At 44.1% G+C, this 22,136-nt stretch overlaps 2 protein-coding genes across 8 annotated transcripts in view; one reads left to right on the forward strand and one right to left on the reverse strand.

Moving 5' to 3' along the window:
- Nucleotides 1-20,935, forward strand: part of SPATA6L (spermatogenesis associated 6 like) — a 72,801-nt gene extending 51,866 nt beyond the window's left edge. For 6 of the 7 annotated variants that reach the window (XM_089913237.1, XM_089913233.1, XM_089913231.1 and 3 more), the window contains one exon: nucleotides 376-20,935. In XM_089913237.1, coding sequence (XP_089769363.1) covers nucleotides 376-465 — 90 coding nt within the window. In that variant the 3' untranslated portion in view covers nucleotides 466-20,935. The remainder of the gene's footprint in view (nucleotides 1-375) is intronic. The other variant, XM_089913232.1, reaches the window with a different exon arrangement.
- The window catches only part of SLC1A1 (solute carrier family 1 member 1), a 71,692-nt gene continuing 52,004 nt past the window's right edge, over nucleotides 2,449-22,136 (reverse strand). The window contains exons 9-12 of the mRNA XM_022573613.3: nucleotides 21,831-21,953; nucleotides 21,248-21,442; nucleotides 15,461-15,595; nucleotides 2,449-13,350 (exon numbers count right to left, since the gene is read on the reverse strand). Of these exons, the coding sequence (XP_022429321.1) occupies nucleotides 13,104-13,350; nucleotides 15,461-15,595; nucleotides 21,248-21,442; nucleotides 21,831-21,953 (700 nt within the window). The 3' untranslated portion in view covers nucleotides 2,449-13,103. The remainder of the gene's footprint in view (nucleotides 13,351-15,460; nucleotides 15,596-21,247; nucleotides 21,443-21,830; nucleotides 21,954-22,136) is intronic.

Consider the following 22,136-nt stretch of genomic DNA (forward strand, 5'->3'; position numbering starts at 1 on the left):
ATTGATTCCCCTAATCATCAGGGTCCTGGATTACTTTACGGCCTGTCTGCAAAGTCATTTGCTTTGCTTTGTTAATTCGTAGTTTTTTCAAGTAAGGGAATCCCTTTAAAATGTAAAAAGAAGAAAAGGAAGAAAGGGAAGAGGGAGGGGGCTTGGGAGAGAAGAAGGAAGAGGAAAGAAAGAAAGAGCGATAAAGGGAAGGAGGGAGGGGGAAAAAAGAAATAGTATCTATATACACACATGTATCATGAACACAATATATACGGCATATATGGGATTCATAGACCTCTTAAATGCAAAACTACACATCCGGATATCCTTGACCTGTATTACATTATGAGTAATGCAATTGCTGGATTTGTTTTTGTTATATAGGAAGACTCCATCTCTGAAGTAAAGAATATCCTTGAAAGACCAAACTACCCTCTGAAGAAATATCCGGTGCATAAACAGAGATATTTTTAAACTGCTGTCCTGTGTAAGTAAGCAGCTTAAGTGCTTCTTGTTGATTTGCTCAAATAATTTCAGCTTCCTGCTACCATATAAAGTACCTAGAAAATGTGGCGGACAGGAGTCAAGGAGGAGATAAGAGCCACATTCTTCCTTCAGACAGCACATATGCGGGTCTGCCAGCAGTCTTGCCTCTGGTATGCTCCCCCTACCCCCTTACCTAATGGTCCCTCTTTCAGCTCCTCAAACACAAGCTCCTTCCGGCTGTGGGGCCTTTGCATGTGCTCTCTGACTGGAATACTTCTTCCTGACCCTGTATGGGTCACTTCTCTTTACCTTTCGGGTCTCATGACTTTCCATGACACCCCCTCCTGCTCTGAGGTACACCTTTTTAGCCCTCTGCAGTTTCCTTTCATACAGTATGACACAGTTTGTTGTTATATGTATATATATATATATATTTTTTTTGGTTATATTTTTATGTGGGTTGATTGCTTAAAAGTCTGCTCCTTCTACTTGAATGATACCTTCCCGAGGTCAGGGACTCTGCCGTCCTGCTCACTATTTTACAGCCAGAATTACAGTGGGATCCCATTTAACTTAGGTGAACTGAACCACACATGCCAGGTGTGTGCCCTGAACAAGAGCCTTCCTTCCCTCCACCACCCTGTCACCACACTTGCATCAGATGACCTTCCACTGTGGTTGGTGCTCAGTAAATATTTTTTTGTGGGAGGCTGTTGAATGAGGTGATGAGGCAACTCTTGAATTCAGGTGTGTGGTAAGAAGTTCGACATTTTGAGGGCTGTCGTCATTTCTCAGGTTTTTTCTTCTTTCCCTTCCTACCCAGGCCCAGCATAAGAATAGCTCTTCCTTATTAAGTGCTTCCTGAGTGCCAGGAACTGGCCCGAGTACTTCACTTGTATTAAATGAACTAATATTTAATTATCACAACAACTCTGTGAAGTAGGTACTATCACCAGTTCCATTTCACAGATAGGGAAACTGAGGCAAGGAGAGGTTAAGTGCCTTGCTCAAGGTAACATGGCTAGTGAATGGCTCAGCTGCCGTCTGAAGCCAGGTGATCTGGCTTTTAACCATTACATTCCATTGTTCTCCAAAACTGGAGTGTGTGATAGGAGAACCCTGGGGAGAAAGAGCAGAGCCCTTTGGAACCTAAGCAGAATTGGTGGACAATGCCCTTGAACATCCCCCAGAGGGTCCTATGGTGTTGTATCAGGTAGTCCCTCATTCTAGCAACATCAAGATAATTAACGAATCTTTTTAAACAATAAAGGAGTGTGGGATGATGTGCTAGGTTTTCACTGTCCTCAGGCTCCTGAAATTCTGGTTTGAGGGTCATTCATGCTTTAGGGCACACATCGCCTTGCCCAGGGCTGGCCAGGATTTCCCGCCTTCAGCACAGAGGAATGTGGAGGACAGCTCAGTAGTTTCCCACTTTGCAGGCTTCTACCTTAGAATGTTCTGCTTGGTAGATTAAAGGATGGCTTCTGGGCCACATAATCTCCGGTTGCCAAAATAGTCATCTAGGCATTTATTAGGTGTTTATACGGAACACAGCCCACTTAATTACCACTTAGGGAACGTGGCCCACGTAATTACCAACTGCCAAATTGTGTTGAATTTCAACATGGCTAACATCAAGTTACATAAAGCCCTGAACCGGCAGATATGTGGACCCTGACGTGAGGAGATAGAGAGAAGGTAAGAAAAAAAATTCCGTCTTAGTAAATAGCTTTCCTTTGTAACATGAGTTCCCACTCAGTGGTTTGGAATATGCTCATAGGCCTTCTATGAAAGCTCTCCATACCATTCTCTTCCTGTCCCAATTTGGGTCATGGATTCCTGGTGAGGCAGGGGTCCTGGAGGACTGTCAGTGAAAGTTTTCATGGTTGTAAAGAACCCAGGTGACTTTGACTCATCTTAAGCAAACAGGGCATTTAGTAGAATGAAGCTGTCTCAGTGAATCCAGGGAAGATCCAAACAAGCAAGGTCAAGCAGCTAAAATGGGACTGTTATGCCTATGGCCTGGGTAGACAGCAACAGAGAGGAGCATTCGGCAGAAGACCCAGTGAGTTTCCACTCCATGTCCCCTGCCCTGCTTTTCTCAAGGACTCTCCTGCTTACAGCACCAGCGCTTGTCCTTCCCTTCTGCACTTCTGCTCTTTCACTGTTCATCATCTTTCCCTCTCCTGGTTTCCTGGTGACCTCAAGATTCAGGGGAAATGAAAAAGTAGATTCTTAGCACTTAGGGATTAAGTTAGGGATGCTTGGACCAGAAACAATGAGTCCAATTGTCTGACCAGGGAATGTGTGGAAGAGATGGGTCGAAGGGGTTGGAATACACCTGTTTCTCCTTACTCAGGATGGTTTGGGCCTTGATACTTTTGGTGTAAAACAGATGATCCTTTGTATACTTTAAGATGGTGAATTTTAGGTTATATGAATTTTACCATTAAAAAAGTCCCATAAGCGTGCACACACACACACACACACACGCACACACCCGTTATCCCTAGTTCTCCTGTGAGGTGTGATTGCCTCGGTGTCACCGTCCTTATCAAGAGCTGATTGCCCACGTCTGGTGTGTGCTCACTGAGATTCCACTTTCAAGGTTGGGCTTACAACGCCTCCTCTGTGAAACCTGCTGGTCCCTCAGGCAGACTTAGGCCCTCTGCCTTCTGCCCCTCCACGTGCCTCCACTAAGGACTTCATTCCTTCAGACTTGTATTGTAGTTGGTTTTCCTTATGAAAACTCTCCCAAGAAGAGGGCAGAGGACTGGAGGGAGGTTTCTGCAAAGGGATGGGAGACTGAGCAGATGGAACCAGCTCTGGCCCACCGACCCTCCCATCCCTGTGAGCAGCTCCCATGATCCCAGCTGCCGCCGCCATGGCCAGCCTGCTGCGGGACCTGGTCCACTTGTAATGCTCCCAACTTGAGGGAGGGCAAAGAACCCAGGCCCAGACGTCCTCAGACACAGACAAGAAATGTAGCACAAAAACTTTTCTAAAATTAAAGAATAGCAAAAAGGAAATAAACCAAGAAAAGGAAAGAAAAAGGACAACAGTGAATTAAAATGCTGGTTTCTGATTCTGTCATAGCTCCTTAGGCCTCCAGCTCCAAAGGGAGGGGCTGCTACGGCTTCCAACCTTACCATCTCTGCTGGGCAGGCAGGAGCCATTTTACTTCCTCCCACGGGGCGCCTTCACCTCCCTTACAACCAAAGCAAAAAGCAAACCAGCCTACAGATGCCAAGCTCCAACCTCGAGGCTCTCCCTCTCTGATTTGCTCACCAGCTTCGGAGGGATTTGTCATTTGATGGTTTGTGGTGATTGACACATGGATAATGACACACCTCCCTTCATCCCAGGGGCTCCTGGTCCTGTCAGAGTCTAACAGACAGACCGCACAGGCAGTGGCCATACACCCAAATCACATGGCAAATTCCTGGGTCAGCAATCCTCAATGAGCATTAGAATCACCTGGGGGTGCTGAAAAATACTGATGCCCAGGTCACACTCTGGACCAACTTAATTGGAATCTCTGTGGGTGGTGCCTGGCATCAGTATTTCTATAAAGGTTCTTCAGGAGATTCTAATGCACATTTAGCACCGAGAATCTCTGCAGTAGGCTGCAAATGTCTTGAGAATGGGGGACTCAGAACACCCCCCAATCCTATACTGACCCCCTCCACTCTCAAAAATAATTGTTCCATGGAATAGAATTGATTTGGGCATGTTTAACAGTTCAGCTCAATAACACCTAGCAGTTTCTGCACATTTACTATGTGCCAAGGACTGTACTAGCTCCTCAGAGTAACACTAAGAGGTAGATACTTTGCTTGTCATCATCCTGATAGTATACAAAGAGGCCAGGTAACTTGCCCAAGGTCACACAGGTGTTTGTTTTGCTAACCTAACATTGCCTCCTTCCTACACGTAGAGCTACATGCCAAGATTTGGATAGAGGGAAACCATCTTCTCCTTGGTTGTGTTTATTGATGGCCTTTTTCTCAGTACCACATGTAGTGTATGAAGTGTCTTCACATTTCACAGGGGAGACTGAATGAAAGCTGGAGGAGCATCATGAAGAGCTCACTCATCAAGCCAACTGAACAACAGTTTTTGTTCTGTGTATCAAAGCACCAGTGTCTAACCCCCATTAACTCAAACCTGTACCCACCCAGTCTTTTGTACCCAGGTAAGAGTCATTGATTAAAGTGTCTGCTGTTTGGGGCTCAAGTTTTCTTGTCAAGCTGGAAAATTTGTGTTTTAGTTTGTTTGTATGCTTGTTTTGAGCTTGAAAACGAAAATAATAGTTGGGTGGCCGGTGCTTTTTCATTTGGAAAGTGCTTCTTAAAATTCTGATGAGAAGGTGTCAAGATGCCTTTTCAGGTGTTCCTCATTTTTGGCAGTGGATGTGTTCTTGAAAAGTTCTTTTCTTTCCCTCCTTCCTCATTTTTTCCTCCTTCCCGCTTGTCCTCACGCCTCCCCCACCTCTACCTATTTCCCTTCCCTTCCCTTCCTTTTCCTTCCCGTTCCTTCCTGTCCCTTCCTGTTCCTTCCCTTTCCTCTTACATTTTCCATGAGCTCGAGGAAGCTGCTATCTAGAGGAATAAACTGATATATCCTCTAGAAAAAGACTGTCACCCTGATTTTCCATTTTTGGTAAATCTGTTTTTTTGTGGTTGTTTGTTTGCTTTTTAGTGTTAGGCTTGATTTACATGATATCAACTGAAAACCTAGGAAGAGGGAGCATTACTTCTGGAGAATTCAGGTCTTGCTTTAAAGGTTTAATTTCTATGCTACATTTGTAAGAGGAGGCTAATTTCTTTTGTTTGTTGTTTAAACCACTCCTTCTGTCACCTACCCCTCCTTTTTTCCAACAATTCTTAAATAAATTTATATGAGGAAGAAAACCTTCAAATATTTTTCTGAAATAACTACACTAAGTTTGGCAGAAATGACTGTCAAAACCAGATTTAAAATTAGTAGAAGGGTGCCTTCATGAAATGCTTACCCAGTTTGAGGAACAAGAAGAGGATGGGGGTGGATTGAAGTGGACATTTGTCTTCATGGGTCTACAGACCCAGAGAAGAGAGGGCTTGAAAACGGCAACCTTTGTCTTTCCTTCATGCTATATCCTGAGCATTTTCCTCTACCATGCCCTAAAACCCTTTCAGTTTTTACAAGATTCAGTGAGAGTCAAGTTTCCTTTTCTCATTATTACCACAGGAATTGGTTCATTAGGTAAATTAAGAAAACGAAATTTAAAATTAAAGGAGAAAAAAAGTCCAAAAGCCAAAATAAAACAAAATTCATTTATCCCCTTCTCAGAATTTCAGCCTAATAAAGGTATATATCACAACAAGCATTCCACCTTTGAAAGACAGACGATATGGTTAAATTACACCTGCTTGTATGTTCTCAGTGTGTCTGAAACTATAGTTGTCAGTTTGTTATTTTGAGGTCTAAGTAGTCATCAATAATAAAAAATACTGTATTACATTAAGACTATGGTAGAGTTCTCAGAAAAGGGCCACTTAGGAAGGATATAAGCAGCTGAAGGAAATCAGTTCTAATGAATTGGTATCCGGTGGCAGTTATTGTTCAGATACCCACTGTGACACTCATTGTCCTTTTTTTCTTTTTTTACGGTTTGAGCATAACTCCTTAATTCAATTTAGGGATAAGATCTTAAATGCCCATTCTTATTTAAAGTCTTTTTTTTTTCTTTCACCAATCAATCTGCCTTTTGCTCACTTTCTGATCTGCTAACTCTATTGTTTAAGTTATTCCTATTTTATCTTTATATTTCTCAAGGAGTTATTTCAGTTTTGAGGACTTACATTGGGGCCAGGATTGCAGCAGGATTTTGCTTTTGGAATATATAAAAATGTGAATAATTTTGTGACTTATTGGGGATTACTTTGGGAAGATCTGTGTCATTAAATGTAATAAATATCCCCACCTGTCTTGCTTCAGTTTATTACTGTTTTCTTGACTTTCACAGCAGCAGATCTATCAAAGCCTGGACCGTATTTTACAAATGTATTTTACAGGGTCTGGGTTTACAGAGGCTCCTGGGAAAATCTCCTTGGTGGAGCCTGGGCCCTCCAAGCAAAAGCCACCATACAGTAAGACCATTACCCTATTGTCACCTGACTGACGCAAAGTTAGCTGAAGCCTATAGACCCTGAATTATAAATAAGATTTTAAAAATGAGAGTGTACATAATATGTTTAACATAAGAGAAGTTGGTCGGTTTTAAATGCATAATTGGGGAGGACTGATGGATTATGTATGCAAGTTCACCTAGCCCCTGAATGCCTGGCCGCTCTTACTAATAGTCATGGCTGTTCTTGATTAGTTCCATTAAAGGAGCCCTCTGACCTCTCTGAGGGCAGCCGGAGGAAAGGACGTGCTCTCTAGTCCGTGTGTGACCAGTGAACCTGCTAGTACTGCCTGACGGGACTGCTGTCCTTCCCTGAATAGGGGGCCCATCCCAGCACTCCTGGGGGATGTGCAGGTCTTGGAGATAACTCCGTCCCCTCTTCCCATGGAGTGGGAACCCTGCTGACAGTGAGCGGAGCTGCAATCTTACTGCTCCTTGGTCTGCTCCCCCGGCCCCTCCACATGGGGCCTAGGGGAAGCAGTAGTTACTTCGATCGTCAGAGGAAAGAGCCTGTGCTTGGTTTCACCTTCAGAACTAGGAAATTTGGCAAAAGCAGGGTCATGCCTAGGACAGGCGCTTTACCCTGGTGCAAATGGATGGCTGGCTTGTCGGAGCTTCTTCAGCAGTCCGAAATTTCCCCCTTGGGCTTCTGTATTTTTAGAGTGATCCTGCAGCACCCCCGTAAGTATATTTTTATATTCATAAATGTATATTTATGTACTTTTCTTTCTCTTATCTTATTTTAAAAGTACCCTGTAGCCTATAGTATAATATCAACCCTCCTCATCATTCACCATGAGAATCACCTGCCAGGGCTCATTTATTTGCTCTCTGTGGTGACCACAGCTTTGCCTCTCCAAGACGCTGTGGGCAGAAGGAATACAGCATATTCTGTGGCAGGGTTTGTTTTGTGTGTCATCTCAATTCCAGGAGCTCTGAGATGGCAGCACTGAGGGCCACCATGCCTGCCCAGAGACGGTGTGGGGAACTGGGGGCTGCTAGGCGGCTCAGGTACCAGGATTAGGATTTTCAAATGAAGAGGAAGAAGGGAGACCTCTGGCAGGGCGGAGTTTGCTGTAAGGTAGGAGAGCTGAAACATATGTGATGGGTCTTTGGTTTTTGACTGGCTGGATCTGCTTTTGGCTCAGCCAAGGTATGTCACTGCATGTCTTGCTCAGCCTGGGTGGGGGTGTGGAGTAGTTTATTCTAGGTCCTTCCACAGAGGAGGCCAGGACAAGGGCAACGTCCAGGGACTTGGGAGAGCTACAGTCTGTTTTGTTTTGTTTTGTTTGCGGTATGCGGGCCTCTCACCATCGTGGCCTCTCCCGCTGTGGAGCCCAGGCTCCAGACGCACAGGCTCAGCGGCCATGGCTCACGGGCCCAGCCGCTCCGCGGCATGTGGGATCTTCCCGGACCGGGGCACGAACCCGCGTCCCCTGCATCGGCAGGCGGACTCTCAACCACTGTGCCACCAGGGAAGCCCCAAGCTACAGTCTTTTAAAGACCTTACCAACTAACTTTGGGAGACCTGGAATCCCAGGAGAGAAATGGAGTAAAGGTCTTTTTCCTTCTTCCTGCCCCCTCTTTTTCTCTCTTTTATTCCTGTATTTACTGCCTCAGTTTGCCAGGTGCTGTATCAGGTGCTTCCCAAGGGCATTAGTAGGCGGTGTTAAGGTTGAGGGCCCTGGAGTGAGAGCACCTGGATTTGAATCCTGGTTTTACCATTTACTGGCTGAGTGACTTGAGCAAATAACGTAACCTTTTTTTGTGCCTCAGTGTCCATCTATGTGAGATGGAGTCAATGGTACCATCTATTTCATAATGTTGTTGTCATAAGCAAATGAATTAATGCATTTAAAGCCCTTCAAATCAGTGCCTGGCACAAAACAAGCACTCAGTAAGTGTTAGCTGTTATTATGCACATCTCATTTAATTATTGAGGAAAGCATTCCCCTCCCCCCATCTCCCCCCCTTTTTTTTTTGCTGAGGACACTTAGGCTCAGAAAAGCTGAGTGTCCGAGCCAATTTCCAAACCCTGGTCTGTCCTGTCTCCAAACCTCATGACCTTTCTGCTACTTTCTGCCACCCCTTGGTTGTCACTTGATTGTCCCTGAGTCTGGTGCATGCTGGATGATTCAACCTCAAGGGTTTGAAAAAAATGAATTCAGAGTCCTTCAGTAAAGTGACAGGGCAACTAAGGTCTCTTGACAGGAGTTGGGACGAGGTTAACCACTTCTTGCTTAGGCCAACAAGAGATGCTTTCTGCTCTCATTTCCTGTCATTGGAATATTATGTTTGTAAACAGCATTTTTAGGAAACCACCCCCCCTTCCCCCACCCCAAAATCAACATCCCTGTTCCTTTTCCTCCAGGAACTGGCACTTATTTAGATTGATATCTTGAACTGAGGTAAATATCACACCTATTTTAGTGGGACGACTTCTAGGAAAGACTGTAATAGGTGTCATTGCTGGAAGTGCTGGATTCATGGTGAGAACTCCTTGTCGTGAAAGCTCGTTTGTCCTTGCATGAGGGGAGTTCAACATGGCGAATGATGACATCCTTTGTTCATTGAGTCATATGGTCCCAGCCCTGACGATTAACTGAACTGGTTCTGTAGCCTTGCGTGCAATCACTGTTTTTTTTTTTTAACATCTTTATTGGAGTATAACTGCTTTACAATGGTGTGTTAGTTTCTGCTTTATAACAAAGTGAATCAGTTATACATATGTCTCCATGTCTCTTCCCTCTTGCAGCTTCCTCCCTCCCACCCTCCCTATCCCACCCCTCTAGATGGTCACAAAGCACTGAGCTGATCTCCCGGTGCTATGTGGCTGCTTCCCACTAGCTAGCTATTTTACATTTGGTAGTGTATATATGTCCATGCCACTCTCTCACTTTGTCCCAGCTTACCCTTCCCCCTCCCCGTATCCTCCTCAAGTCCATTCTCCAGTAGGTCTGCATCTTTATTCCTGTCTTGCCCCTAGGTTCTTCATGACTTTTTTTTTTTTTTTAAGATTCCGTATATATGTGTTAGCATATGGTATTTGTTTTTTCTCTTTCTGACTTACATCACTCTGTATGACAGATTCTAGGTCCATCCACCTCACTACAAATAACTCAATTTCGTTTCTTTTTATGGCTGGGTAATATTCCATTGTATATATGTGCCACATCTTCTTTATCCATTCATCTGTCGATGGACACTTAGGTTGCTTCCATGTCCTGGCTATTGTAAATAGAGCTGCACTGAACATTTTGGTACATGACTCTTTTTGAATTATGGTTTTCTCAGGGTATATGCCCAGTAGTGGGATTGCTGGGTCATATGGTAGTTCTATTTTTAGTTTTTTAAGGAACGTGCATACTGTTCTCCATAGTGGCTGTATCAATTTACATTCCCACCAACAGTGCAAGAGGGTTCCCTTTTCTCCACACCCTCTCCAGCCTTTATTGTTTGTAGATTTTTTGATGATGGTCATTCTGACTGGTGTGAGAAAAAAAAACAGCTGGAGGAATCAGGCTCCTGGACTTCAGACTATACTACAAAGCTACAATAATCAAGACAGTATGGTACTGGCACAAAAACAGAAATATAGATCATGGAACAGGACAGAAAGCCCAGAGATAAACCCACACACATATGGTCACCTTATCTTTGATAAAGGAGGCAGAAATATACAGTGGAGAAAAGACAGCCTCTTCAATAAGTGGTGCTGGGAAAACTGGACAGCTACATGTAAAAGAATGAAATTAGAACACTCCCTAACACCATACACAAAAATAAACTCAAAATGGATTAAAGACCTAAATGTAAGGCCAGACACCATCAAACTCTTAGAGGAAAACATAGGCAGAACACTCTATGACATAAATCACAACAAGATCCTTTTTGACCCACCTCCTAGAGAAATGGAAATAAAAATAAACAAATGGTACCTAATGAAACTTAAAAGCTTTTGCACAGCAAAGGAAAACATAAACAAGACGAAAAGACAACCCTCAGAATGGGAGAAAATATTTGCAAACGAAGCAACTGACAAAGGATTAATCTCCAAAATTTACAAGCAGCTCATGCAGCTCAATATGAAAAAAACAAACGACCCAATCCAAAAATGGGCAGAAGACCTAAAAAGACATTTCTCCAAAGAAGATATACAGATTGCCAACAAGCACATGAGAGAATGCTCAACATCATTAATCATTAGAGAAATGCAAATCAAAACTACAATGAGATATGTTTGTTTTTAGTAATACTACATGCTCAGTATTGTAATGTGCCCTGGGGGGTATGGGACGAGATATGCTAAGGAGTGTAAGATACAACCTGTGCCTCCTGCAGTCTCTGGAATTACTAGGGCAATGAGATGTTTCACGTGTGACTATCAACTGACCAGGTCTCTCCCTTCCCACACCCATCAGAGTTCGTGAGATAAAAGAACAGATTAGGGAAGGAAAAGGCAGAGAAGAAAGAATGATGGAAATGTTTATTGAGACTGAAATGGAACATTGTTCTCTTTTATGAGTTAACAGCACAGTGTGTTAAGAGGCTGGTTACAAACTCACTCCAAAATAAGGATGACCTGCAGTTCACGAATGGCTCTGTCAACTCCAGTGTCTCAAATCAAAGCAGGCTGCCAAGGGGGTAGAACCATTCAGCCCAAGATAAATTACTGATTCAACTGTATTTATATTTACTTCCTAAACAACACCACAATATTTGCATGTTAAAATTCACATTGAATCATGGGTCCATAATTTATGTGTACATGACCATTTGGTATCATCCTCTTGTAGATTTCAGGTGCAGGTGGTCAATACTGAGCATTTTGTTTTACTATTCCATGATCTTTGGCACAGTTTCTGGTTTCTTAAATATAAAAGCACAGGCTTAAATTGGCTACGCAATACTGCAGAAACAGGACTATTTTGGATCTCAGTGTAAACACAAGTATATGGTAAGCATTATTTACAAGATGAGAGCCGAGCACAGACTTCAATACGCTGTCTTCACAAATGAGCAGAAGAATGACAGGCAACGGATTTTAATGAGCAGGGGCCAAGATTACTAGACTACTAGTTAGTTAGAACAAACTTCCCTGGAGGAGGACACAAGTTTCATACAACGGAAGAATTTCCCTGAACCACTGATACCAATGTCTCATGTTGTGGGATTTACTCTGCAAGAATCTAGGGTAGGGACAGTGCTTTTCTGGCCAATGTGGCTTGTTCAGTCCATCAAACCCATATTAAAATACAACTTAGCTGGTAGCTTGCCATTGTTGTTTGGGCCTGGTGGGTAGGAAAGGGCAAAGTACTGTCTTTTTAAGCAGGTATAATTGACTTTGGAAGAATTATAGTTGGATAATATAATTATTATATTAAACACATCCAGTTGGATAAAAACACATCCAGCCTTATATGAGTGACAACTTTGTATATAGTCTTATATAGAGCTGATATGGATTCCCTCCCAGAAGTAGAATCTGGAAGTTGTAAATGAGTGGGCCGTGCCACCTCAGAGTATCACCAGAATAACATCTCTGCTTTGGGGCTGATACACAAACATGAAACGATCAAACAACATGATTTCTCATTCTTATGCTTATGAGAGAGCGGTTCTGATTAAGCCCCAAAGCATATCTGGATTGAAATTGTAGTTATTATTCAAGTACAAGGAGAGCTCTGTATTTCACGTTGACAGTTCAATTGTGATCTCTGTCTGGCAAACTATATGAAAATAATAAATATATACATATTTATATATATATATATATATCTAGCTCTATACTGAACACTGGATTAATAGTTACCAGCGTCCCAATACAGTACATTGAAAAAAAGAACCCTTCTCTCTTCTCCCCAGACCTCACATACATCTTAAAACTGTTACTGCAGAACCGTGCTGGTCTGTTTTCTTTCAGAGTAGTTTCTTTGAAATTGGCCGGAGATGAGTTCAAAATGGACAATTTGGCACATTAACTTGCGGGGGGGCGGGGTGTTTAGATGCATTATAATCTATAAAAATGTGAGAGGTCAAAGGAAATCCATGGCAATAAAGCCTGAGTAATGACAGAATATCTTTTTTAAAAACCCAAAACACTCGTCTGTGCATGAGAAAGCAGTTTCTCTTTCACATCTATTGATATTACCTAATTAAAACAGTTACTACTTTAAACACTTCCTAACTCTGTCTCCCACAGGATTTAAAAATTCCAGGTAATACAGCTTTCCTTTCAATCAATTTTCTCTCATCTTACCCCACCCCCAAATCCCAGAACTCGGAGAGCAAAAGCTGTGAATCCAAATATAGAAAATAATCCAGAGGTCTGTATATCAAATCAAATGTACAGTTGGCTGTTAGTGTTTTTCTTTTCCTTACTTAATGTTTGAATTTGCTAAGAGATGACTCTCCTGGAGAGGTCCTTCACCACTCCCAGTTTTCCAAAGCCACGGCCCTAGAACTGTGAGGTCTGGGTGAATGAGATGGTGTCGGACTTGTCGACGGCAAAGCCTCCGTTGACATAGGACTTCTTGGTGTCCAAGTCTTCATTGTCGAGTGTCGTGGATTCCAAGGCAAAGGGGTTCACGATGTTGACTTCAGATGAAACATCCATCTGCTCCAGCTCCTTCTTAGAGAGCTTCTCCACGATGCCAGTCCCGAATGCATCGCCGAGGACATTCACCATGGTCCTGAACCGATCCCTGGGGAGGACAGAGGGAGTCAGACAGAAGGCCCGGATTTCATTTTCCTTCAAGTTGGAGACGGGAAAGGACCCAAGGAATTCAGTTACAAATTAAGCAAAGCACAAAGTGCTGTCCCCAGGGCTGGCTGACCAGAGGCTCTCCACTTCACAGGCCTGGGCCAGAGGTGGTTTGTAAAGGCACAGAATGAGCATACAGGCTGCCCTGGGTCCCCGTCAGTCACAGTGAATCTCCTGAATTCAGCACTGAGCTCCCTAAATTCCCTCCTCTCCTCCCAAAGAAATGTGAACACCGTCTTCACAGATATTTGGGGGGAGCTGAGGGAGGGTCAGGATTCATTAGTCTTTCACCCAACCTCTTTCTTATGGGCATTTCTGAGCCTTCTTTTGGCTAAGATGAGAGAACTTGGATGTTTTGTGGGTGGTGTGTGTGTCCCCGGTGTGCTCCTTTCTTTCTCACACAGGGTCACTCCATGAGCAAGCCAACAGGGACACCACTGAGCATAGGGTCAGAAACCCCAGCCAGCCTGGGAATAGCTTACTCCTTGTGGCACTCTCAGCCAGTGGTACCCCCCAGACAGCCCAGAGGAGAGGCTGGTGGCAGGAAGCCGAGTAGGTGAAGGAGGCATCCTGGATGCTGGAGCACTGTTGCTAGGAAATGTGTACATGAATACTGTGAAAGCTACACCTGCAGGACAGAAAACGCTTACGCACGTGCCTACACACGTCCATTCTGGGTGCCCTCCTGCTATTTAGAACATGGATTGAACTAGACCCTGGTGTGGACCAGCTAGTGTCTTCTTGTCCGTGGAGCAGGTCAGGCCTTTGACTTCTCTGGATGTCTTGGAAGTGAAGGTCACTTGTGTTTCAGGAAGAACCAGGGAAAGGAGAGAAGTGCAAATCCACCATCACCACTAGAAAGAAAAATTGAAGCACCTGCCTCAATGGTAGGGTATCTTGGCAAGAAAGGTGCCACCTCAGTTGGGCCTTGAAGAATCAGCTAGCTGCTGAGGGGGCCCCATAGCAGCTTCCCAAGTGCAGAAGGTTCTGCCTTCTGGGATGTGACGGTATCTTCAAAGCCACATGGAATGTTTCTGCTTCCCTTTCTACTATTTCAGCTGCTACTTGCAAACTACATAGCACTGTACTCCCCAGTAAAGCTGGCTGGTTCTGAGTGAAGGCTCAATATGGAGCAAACTCTCCTCTGATGGCCAGGGGACAGAGCCACACCCAGATGCTGGAAGACCACTGCACAGAGTGGGTATCAAGGTTAAAGCCAGGAACCAGGCTCATTCTAACTTTAACCTTGGGGGTCACAAAAGGCATGTTCTTACCCAGATGTTCTGCTCTGTTCCTTAGGTAGGTGTGTGCATGTGTGTGTCTGTTGTTAGAGAGAGAATGAATTGTTGGTTCAGGCCTGAATGGTCCAACTCATTCTAATCATAACAATTAAACTTGCTGTTAATTGAGCATATACTGCCAGCCAGACACTGTTCTGGACACTCCTCTCATTTTAGCTCACTCAGTCCTTATACCAACCCCATGAACTAGACAGAATCTTTCCCATCTCATAGGTAATGCAGCTGGCCCCCAGAGAGGTTAAGGAACTTGCTCAAGGTCAAAGAGCCAGTAAGACACTGAACCAGGATTCAAATCCAAATTAGTCTTATCCCAAAGCCTTTGCTTGTGCTACTGCCCTGATGGTGCTGACGATCTTGGGAAGGTAGGCTGACGTTGAACCAGGTGGTTCTGAACCTATGATGCTGGGATAGGCTAGGGTGGCCTATTGGGTTTGGAATGTCTGGGGCCTTGCCCAGCTTCTTCACCTTATTATTTTATGTTTATCTCATCCCACACCCAGCTCCTAACCTTGAGCATTACCAGGTATAATGAATTAATGGAGATCACAAGCTTTATAAAATCACTGCTTGCAGTTATGAGGAGTTAGTTTTTAAGCATGTTATCAGATGGCCTGGTCAGAGGGAAATTAAAGCAGCAACAGATGGCTCATTAGGCAATCTGAGGGGAGAACGATGACAGACTGCAGATTATCCATGGCTGGGAAGCCTGCCTTCTCATCCGCCAGAGGCAGTGCGTTTATCCCAACTCACAGGAGCCAGTCGACAGCGATGATGAGGGTGACATCCTCAGCGGGCAGCCCCACGGCACTCAGCACGATCACCATGGTCACCAGGCCGGCCTGGGGCACACCGGCAGCTCCGATGCTGGCGGCTGTGGCCGTGACACTGTAGACAAAACACACCAACACAAAAGGAGTCAGACACCCATTTCTCCCTTCAAGGGCCCTGGTCCAAAACGGTTAGTCCTGTTGGCTGTTACTGCTCTGTCCCTAGACTGGCCAGTCAGAATCTGTTCTCTGCTGGGCACAAGCTCTGCCTCATTGGACAGCTGTGGAAGACTGAGAAGAGCATGATCTTTTTCCAGGGGGGAGATATAGCAAGTCATTCTAACATGAGGAAGTGGAGAGGAACTGCGTGAGTGGCACACAAAAAATGAGCTAGAGAGACACTTAACAGGAAGGCAAGAGTTTACCAACCGAGGTGTTAATGGAGGGCTTTATCCACCCATCCATGTAGCCATCCATCCTAAACAGGTGCCAAGTACCTCTCCACCTGCTTTCTTCCTCCCTTCCTCCATCTATTCACCCAGGCAATCATTCATTGAGCATCTAATGTGTGCCAGGAATTTACACTGCCTTGAAGGATGGTGAAGGGGTGGGGATGGGGGTGGATGGGCAAGGGTATTCCAGGTGAAGGCAAAGGAATGAGGCACTGGCTAAACAGGTTTCAATGTACTTTCTTTTACATCACAAGTCTCTTGACCTGTCTGGGAGCTGCCCTTTAGGGCACTGAGTTGAGAAATAGCTGTGACTCCTGTCCAAGGTACAAGTGTTTATTCCCGACTGCTCCTTTTTACCAGTGGATGCACTTTGTGCAAAAGGAAGAAAGATCTGGAATCCAGGAGAGGCAGCCAAATGAACTTCGCTACCTTGTATTTAAAAAGATCCCTCTTGCGCAGATCAAATGTGGCACTAGGGATTTTTCTCTTTGGAATGTGCAGTTTTTCATCAGCAACATCTTCCTGATTTAAATCTGGTCATTTTGGAGTAAACAAGGGTTTGCCCTGCCCTGAAATGTCCCTGGATTTGAATGAGCTTGAGGGGACCCCTATATTTTCTGGATACACCTTCTCATCCTTGGGCCAAGGATGCCATTGGATTTAAAGCTGAAGATGGAGACACTGTCAATTTAAACTAGAAGAATCCCTGATTCTATCTACAAATCCATACTGTGTGGGCTAAAAAAGCCTCAGAGTTCTCACCAAGCTGGTTCTACTGTTCATTCATCTGCCTAGTGATGTGTCACAGGTGGTGTCTGAGGGCACGGTCAAACACAGGCCGAGTTCTTTGACAAGTGTGGTTTCCTTCAGTGGCTGTGACCACCAACTTACAGTAAATTAGAGATTTCTGGGGCTGTCCCAATTCCTCTAAAAGTTTCAGGCTTGCATAATCCTTTAGATCTGTTCTGACTTAAGTAGTCTTTGGAAAACCTAAGTTTATGTCAGTGGTGGTCGAAAACATTTAAAGTGAATGCATCAGTGGGTTTTCTTTGTCAGAAGTGATTTGTGTCCATACCCACTGATCCCTCTTGGAAGACCCAACACATGACGGTTAACCATGTCCCTATGGATTGAGGCTGGGCTTGAAACTCAAAATCCATTTAGTCAAAGAAAACTCTGCCCTTGAGCCTTGACCTTGCTGATTAAACTTCAGCCATTTGCCTGGCTTAGGTCTGAAACTTGGAACTATAAATCTTCAGATGGGGGTAAAAATATAAAAAAACTACTTCTTCTTGAACATACCCCACTTTGACTTAAGAGGGTTTCACAGAAGAAAACACAATAATCATTGGTAGAAAGTTCTTTCCTAGCACTGAGATCTAGTTTTAGGTCAGGCCATTTAAAACTCAGCTCTCCATACAGGTTGGGGACTGAGTCATGAGCTAGAGTGAGCACAGGTTTTAGAGGCAGACAGATCCAGCTCTGCCGTTTTACTAACGGTGTGTCCTTAGGCAAGTTACTTCTCTGAGTCTCAATTTCTTGCCTGTAAGATGGGGAGAATATGTCTACTTTGCAGGGCTGCTGTTAAGATTAGATGAGGTATTATTTGTAAGGCATCAAGTATAGCACCTGGATGTAGTAGATGCTTAAAACTGATGCCATTTTGCTACGTCAGCAGCTGTTACAACTACTACTGCTGCTAGTATTACTATTAAAATTATCATAAAAACATCTACTATTACTACTGCTGCTACTTTTTCCCTCTAAGCTCTTTCTAGGCCCCAAATCCCATAATTATCTTTTGTTATAAGAAACTTTATCCCATTTTCAATCAGTTGTAACCTTTGATCAAGTGAATATTTTGATAAAACCACGAAAGGGAATGTTTTAGGTGGATGGTTTCTTTGATGTCCAGTCCAAAAGGACCATAGAAAGAGATAAACTATGGATCCAAAAATCTCTGTAACCATCAACCACATGAGCCACAACTGTAACTTGTAAAATTGAAAAAAAAAACAAAAAACACTTATTGATTCTCTCCCAGGTAGAGCCAGAGGATTTTTTAAGTCAATGATTACTCTGGGCCTCACAGTTGTTGTTATTTGCTCTGGGCCAGTAGTTATCAGCAAGTATGATTTAAGAATACACCAGAGGGGCTTCCTTGGTGGCACAGTGGTTAAGAATCCACCTGCCAATGCGGGGGACACGGGTTTGAGCCCTGGTCCAGGAAGATCCCACATGCCACGGAGCAACTAAGCCTGTGTGCCACAACTACTGAGCCCGCATTCTGGAGCCCATGCTCTGAAACAAGAGAAGCCACTGCAATGAGAAGCCTGTGCAGCACAACGAAGAGTAGCCCCCGCTCGCCGCAACCAGAGAAAGCCCGCGTGTGGCCACGAAGACCCAACGCAGCCAAAATAAATAAATTAAAAAAAAAAAAAAGAAAAGAATACACCAGAGCAGGGAGAGAGGTTTTTCATGTGAATTGATTATTTAGTCTCTAGGCCCAAAGCTTATTTCTCTAGCAGTGAGGTTAAAAAAAAAAAAAAAAAAAAAAAAGGGTTAGAAAGATCTAGGAAACTTATGACTGAGGCAGAGGAAGGGAATTCATCCCCCAAATGGCAAATACCCAAAAGAACTGGCACCTCATACAACCACTCCTTGGAAATAAGTTAAGCACAGACTGGGTTCCACAGGCTGTGGTGAGGGAGGTGGGAAAAGGCACTTGGAGAAGTAAAAGTAACAACTGCTGGAACCACAGTGGTTCTGGAACTTTCTCAGGCATGATTCAGGGTTTCACTTTTAACATACTCACTGCTACTCAAATTACAGAATTTTACCCATGCTCCTCGGGGTCTAGCTTCCTTAGCCACTAATACATTTTACAGATCAGGAGGCACTGGTATAGCTTCCTGGCTGATGTGCCAAATGGTCTAGTTTGTACTTGTCTTCAGTTAATTTCAAGCAAACTGCAGTACATACTTTATGATTTAGGGTTGGGAAGATTTAAAAATTTACTGCATTAGAATGCTGCAAGAACTTACTTTATGCCTGGGATTTATGCCTATGTCAAGTGCTGAGGATGCAAGAGTGAATTAGCTCTGAAAGGTTCGGATTCAACTGTGTGTAGGCCTAGGGACCCGGTTTAGTCTTAAACTTCTACTCTAAACTGAAGTCTCAGGATTAACTCTAATCCCAACCCACTACTTCAAAGCAGCACTGTCCAGTAGAGTTTTCCACTATGATGGCACCTATTTCTACAGTGACAGAACCTTCGCTGTCTGCTTTGTCCAATTTGTGTGTGTGGCTAATGGCTATGATATTGAACAGTGCTATTCCAGAGAAACATCTCTGGCAAAGCTCACTAATGAGGACTTCCCTGGTGGCGCAGTGGTTAAGAATCCGCCTGCCAATGCAGGGGACACGGGTTCGAGCCCTGGTCCAGGAAGATCCCACATGCTGTGGAGCAACTAAGCCTGTGCACCACAACTACTGAGCCCACGCGCCACAACTACTGAAGCCCACACACCTAGAGCCTGTGCTCCGCAACAAGAGAAGCCACTGCAATGAGAAGCCCGTGCACCACAACGAAGAGTAGCCTCCACTTGCCGCAACTAGAGAAAGCCTGCGTGCAGCAACGAAGACCCAACGCAGCCATAAATAAATAAATTTTAAAAAAATTTGCTGACATTTTCACCATCTACTTGAGCAGACAATTTCAGTCTTCATTTGACTACAATTCTCTGCAAGATTTTACTCTGTTGACCATTTCATACTTGAAAATCTCTCTTCTCTGGGTTTCCATGACACCACGGTTTCATGGCTCTCTTACCACCTTTCTATTCCTCCTCATTCTCCTGTTGGGTTTCCCCCTTTCTGCCTGCCTCTAATATTAGGCTTTTCTAGGGCTCAGTCCTTCGTCTTTCTCTCTTCTCTACAAACTCTCCCTACGTAATGTCATCCATTCCCAACATTTACTGAGTGCTCAGGATATAGGCACTGTTCTAAGCATTTTATATGCATCATCTGACTTAATTATCACTCCTTGCATAAAATGTAGGTACTATTATTATCCTTATTTTACAGGTGAGAAACAGAAGCTTAGAGAATTCGAGTAACTTGGTCAAGGTCACAGCCAATCATGGTCAAACATACATAACTGACTCACGACCCACATGCTTGATGAGCACCATCAAGCTGATGACTCTGACTTCTGTATCTGCAGTTGTGACCACATTTCTCACCACATATTTCCACTTGCACGTCTTAAAGGCATTTCAAATTCAATGTGTCAAAAAGTGTAATCTCTTTACCTTCCCACCTATACTTGCTTCTCTTATACTAGTCCCTGTTCTGGTAAGCACCATCCATCAATCCAGAACCATCCACCAATCCTGGGGGTCATCTTAGCCTTCCTCTGTCCCTCACTCTGAATCCAGTAAATGCCTCTTGAATTCATTAGCTCTTCTCCATCCCCCGTGTCAGTACCTTAATGTAGGCCTTTTCATACCTTACTTGCAATAGTCTTCTAACTGGTCTTCTAGCTTATGGTTCCTGCCCCCACTGGGGCCATCCACCATATTACCAGTTACCTCTCTAAAATGCAAATCTGTCCATAATATGAAAGACTGTCTAGACCCTTCCATGAGCTCCTCACACAAAGCCCTTCAGGATATGATCCCTGCCTTCACATTGTACTCTTTATGTCAACCATACCAAATAATCTGTACTCTGTAACTAGGCCATAGTTACATCAAGACCCCTGTTAATGCTATTCCTTTTTCCAAAATGCTTTTAGCTTCCTTCCTTCTACTACTAAATTCTTATTCCTCTTCTAAGACTTAGCTAAACGTTCCCTTCTTCTAGGAAGCCTTTCCTCGCCTTCCCAGGTAGAGCCAACCCTTTCTTCTTCAGTTCCCTTTGTGCCCCCTGAACTCAGACCTCTATTATAGCCTTTACCATACCACTCAGCACTTATTTAGATATCTTCGTACCTTACCGTTCTACCAGGAACCCCTTGAAAGCAGGGACTGGTCCTTATTCCACCTTGAGTCCTTGGTACCTACTCTGTGCCTAGCACCTAGTGGGTGCACTGGACTGAGAACACAGGGATGCCTTTGGCTATCCAGACCTGAAGCAGTTTTATGTACCACGATCCCAGTACTTGTAATATAGTTGTGCTTAATCTTGGGAAGGGACTTTGTAGACCAAGAAAATCAACCTATCACTGGACCATCCTTGATCTCCCTTCACAGATGATTTTCACTTGAGGCAATTCCAGTAAGAGAGATGAAAAGGAGTATGACTTCATGCCCCACCTGATAGTGACAATCTGCCCAATGCTCAAGTCCAAGTCATTCAACTGTGCAATAAACACAGCTGCCACTGCCTCATAGAGTGCAGTCCCATCCATGTTGATTGTAGCACCAACGGGCAACACAAATCTAGTGATCCTCTTGTCCACCCGGTTCTTCTCTTCAGCACAGCGGAAAGTGACTGGCAGTGTTGCTGAACTGTGTGATAAAAGAGAAAGGAACTGATGGTCTAGGAATGCTGGTCCTCGATCCCTGCCTGAAGAGATACCTCTGTTCCAAAAACTAAACCGAGATCTCAAAGCATGATGGCACTTTTGGCAGGTCCAGGAATCAGAAGGCGCTGTGCTTGCCACTGCCCCCAGCTACACTATAACCCCTTCCGGGCTGCAGGCTCTGCCAAGAGGGCAGGAAATATCCAGTAGGTGAGGGAATATGTTTAAGGACATGGGCAGAGACTATGGACGTCATTTCTCAAATTAAAGGCAGCTACAAAACCCACCAGCTGCAGCCAGTGCTTCATCAGGTGAGGTGAGAGTTGCTAAGGCCTGGTTCACAGACTTCTTCCAGACACCCCTCTTCTATTTACCTGGAGGAGATCATGACAGCTGTCAGAAGAGCCTGGGCCATTCCCATGGCGAATCGGAAAGGGTTCTTTCGTACAATTAGAAAATATATCAGTGGGAGAATTACAATGGAGTGGATTGCAAGCCTGTAAACAGGAGAGAAACAGGTTCATAGATGATATCATCTTTTCATACTACTTCTTTTTTTCAAACAGCAGTTTTACTCATGATATATCATTCAACTTTCATAATGACCCAATGAGAATATGAAAAAGAGGACAGGAATATAATATATGTCTCCAGTGCACATATGAGGAAGAAGAGACTCA

Source organism: Delphinapterus leucas, chromosome 6, assembly GCF_059928025.1.
Source record: "Delphinapterus leucas isolate spDelLeu-1000000601 "Yukka" chromosome 6, BTC_Dleu_Yukka2, whole genome shotgun sequence".
NCBI classification, from domain to species: domain Eukaryota; kingdom Metazoa; phylum Chordata; class Mammalia; order Artiodactyla; family Monodontidae; genus Delphinapterus; species Delphinapterus leucas.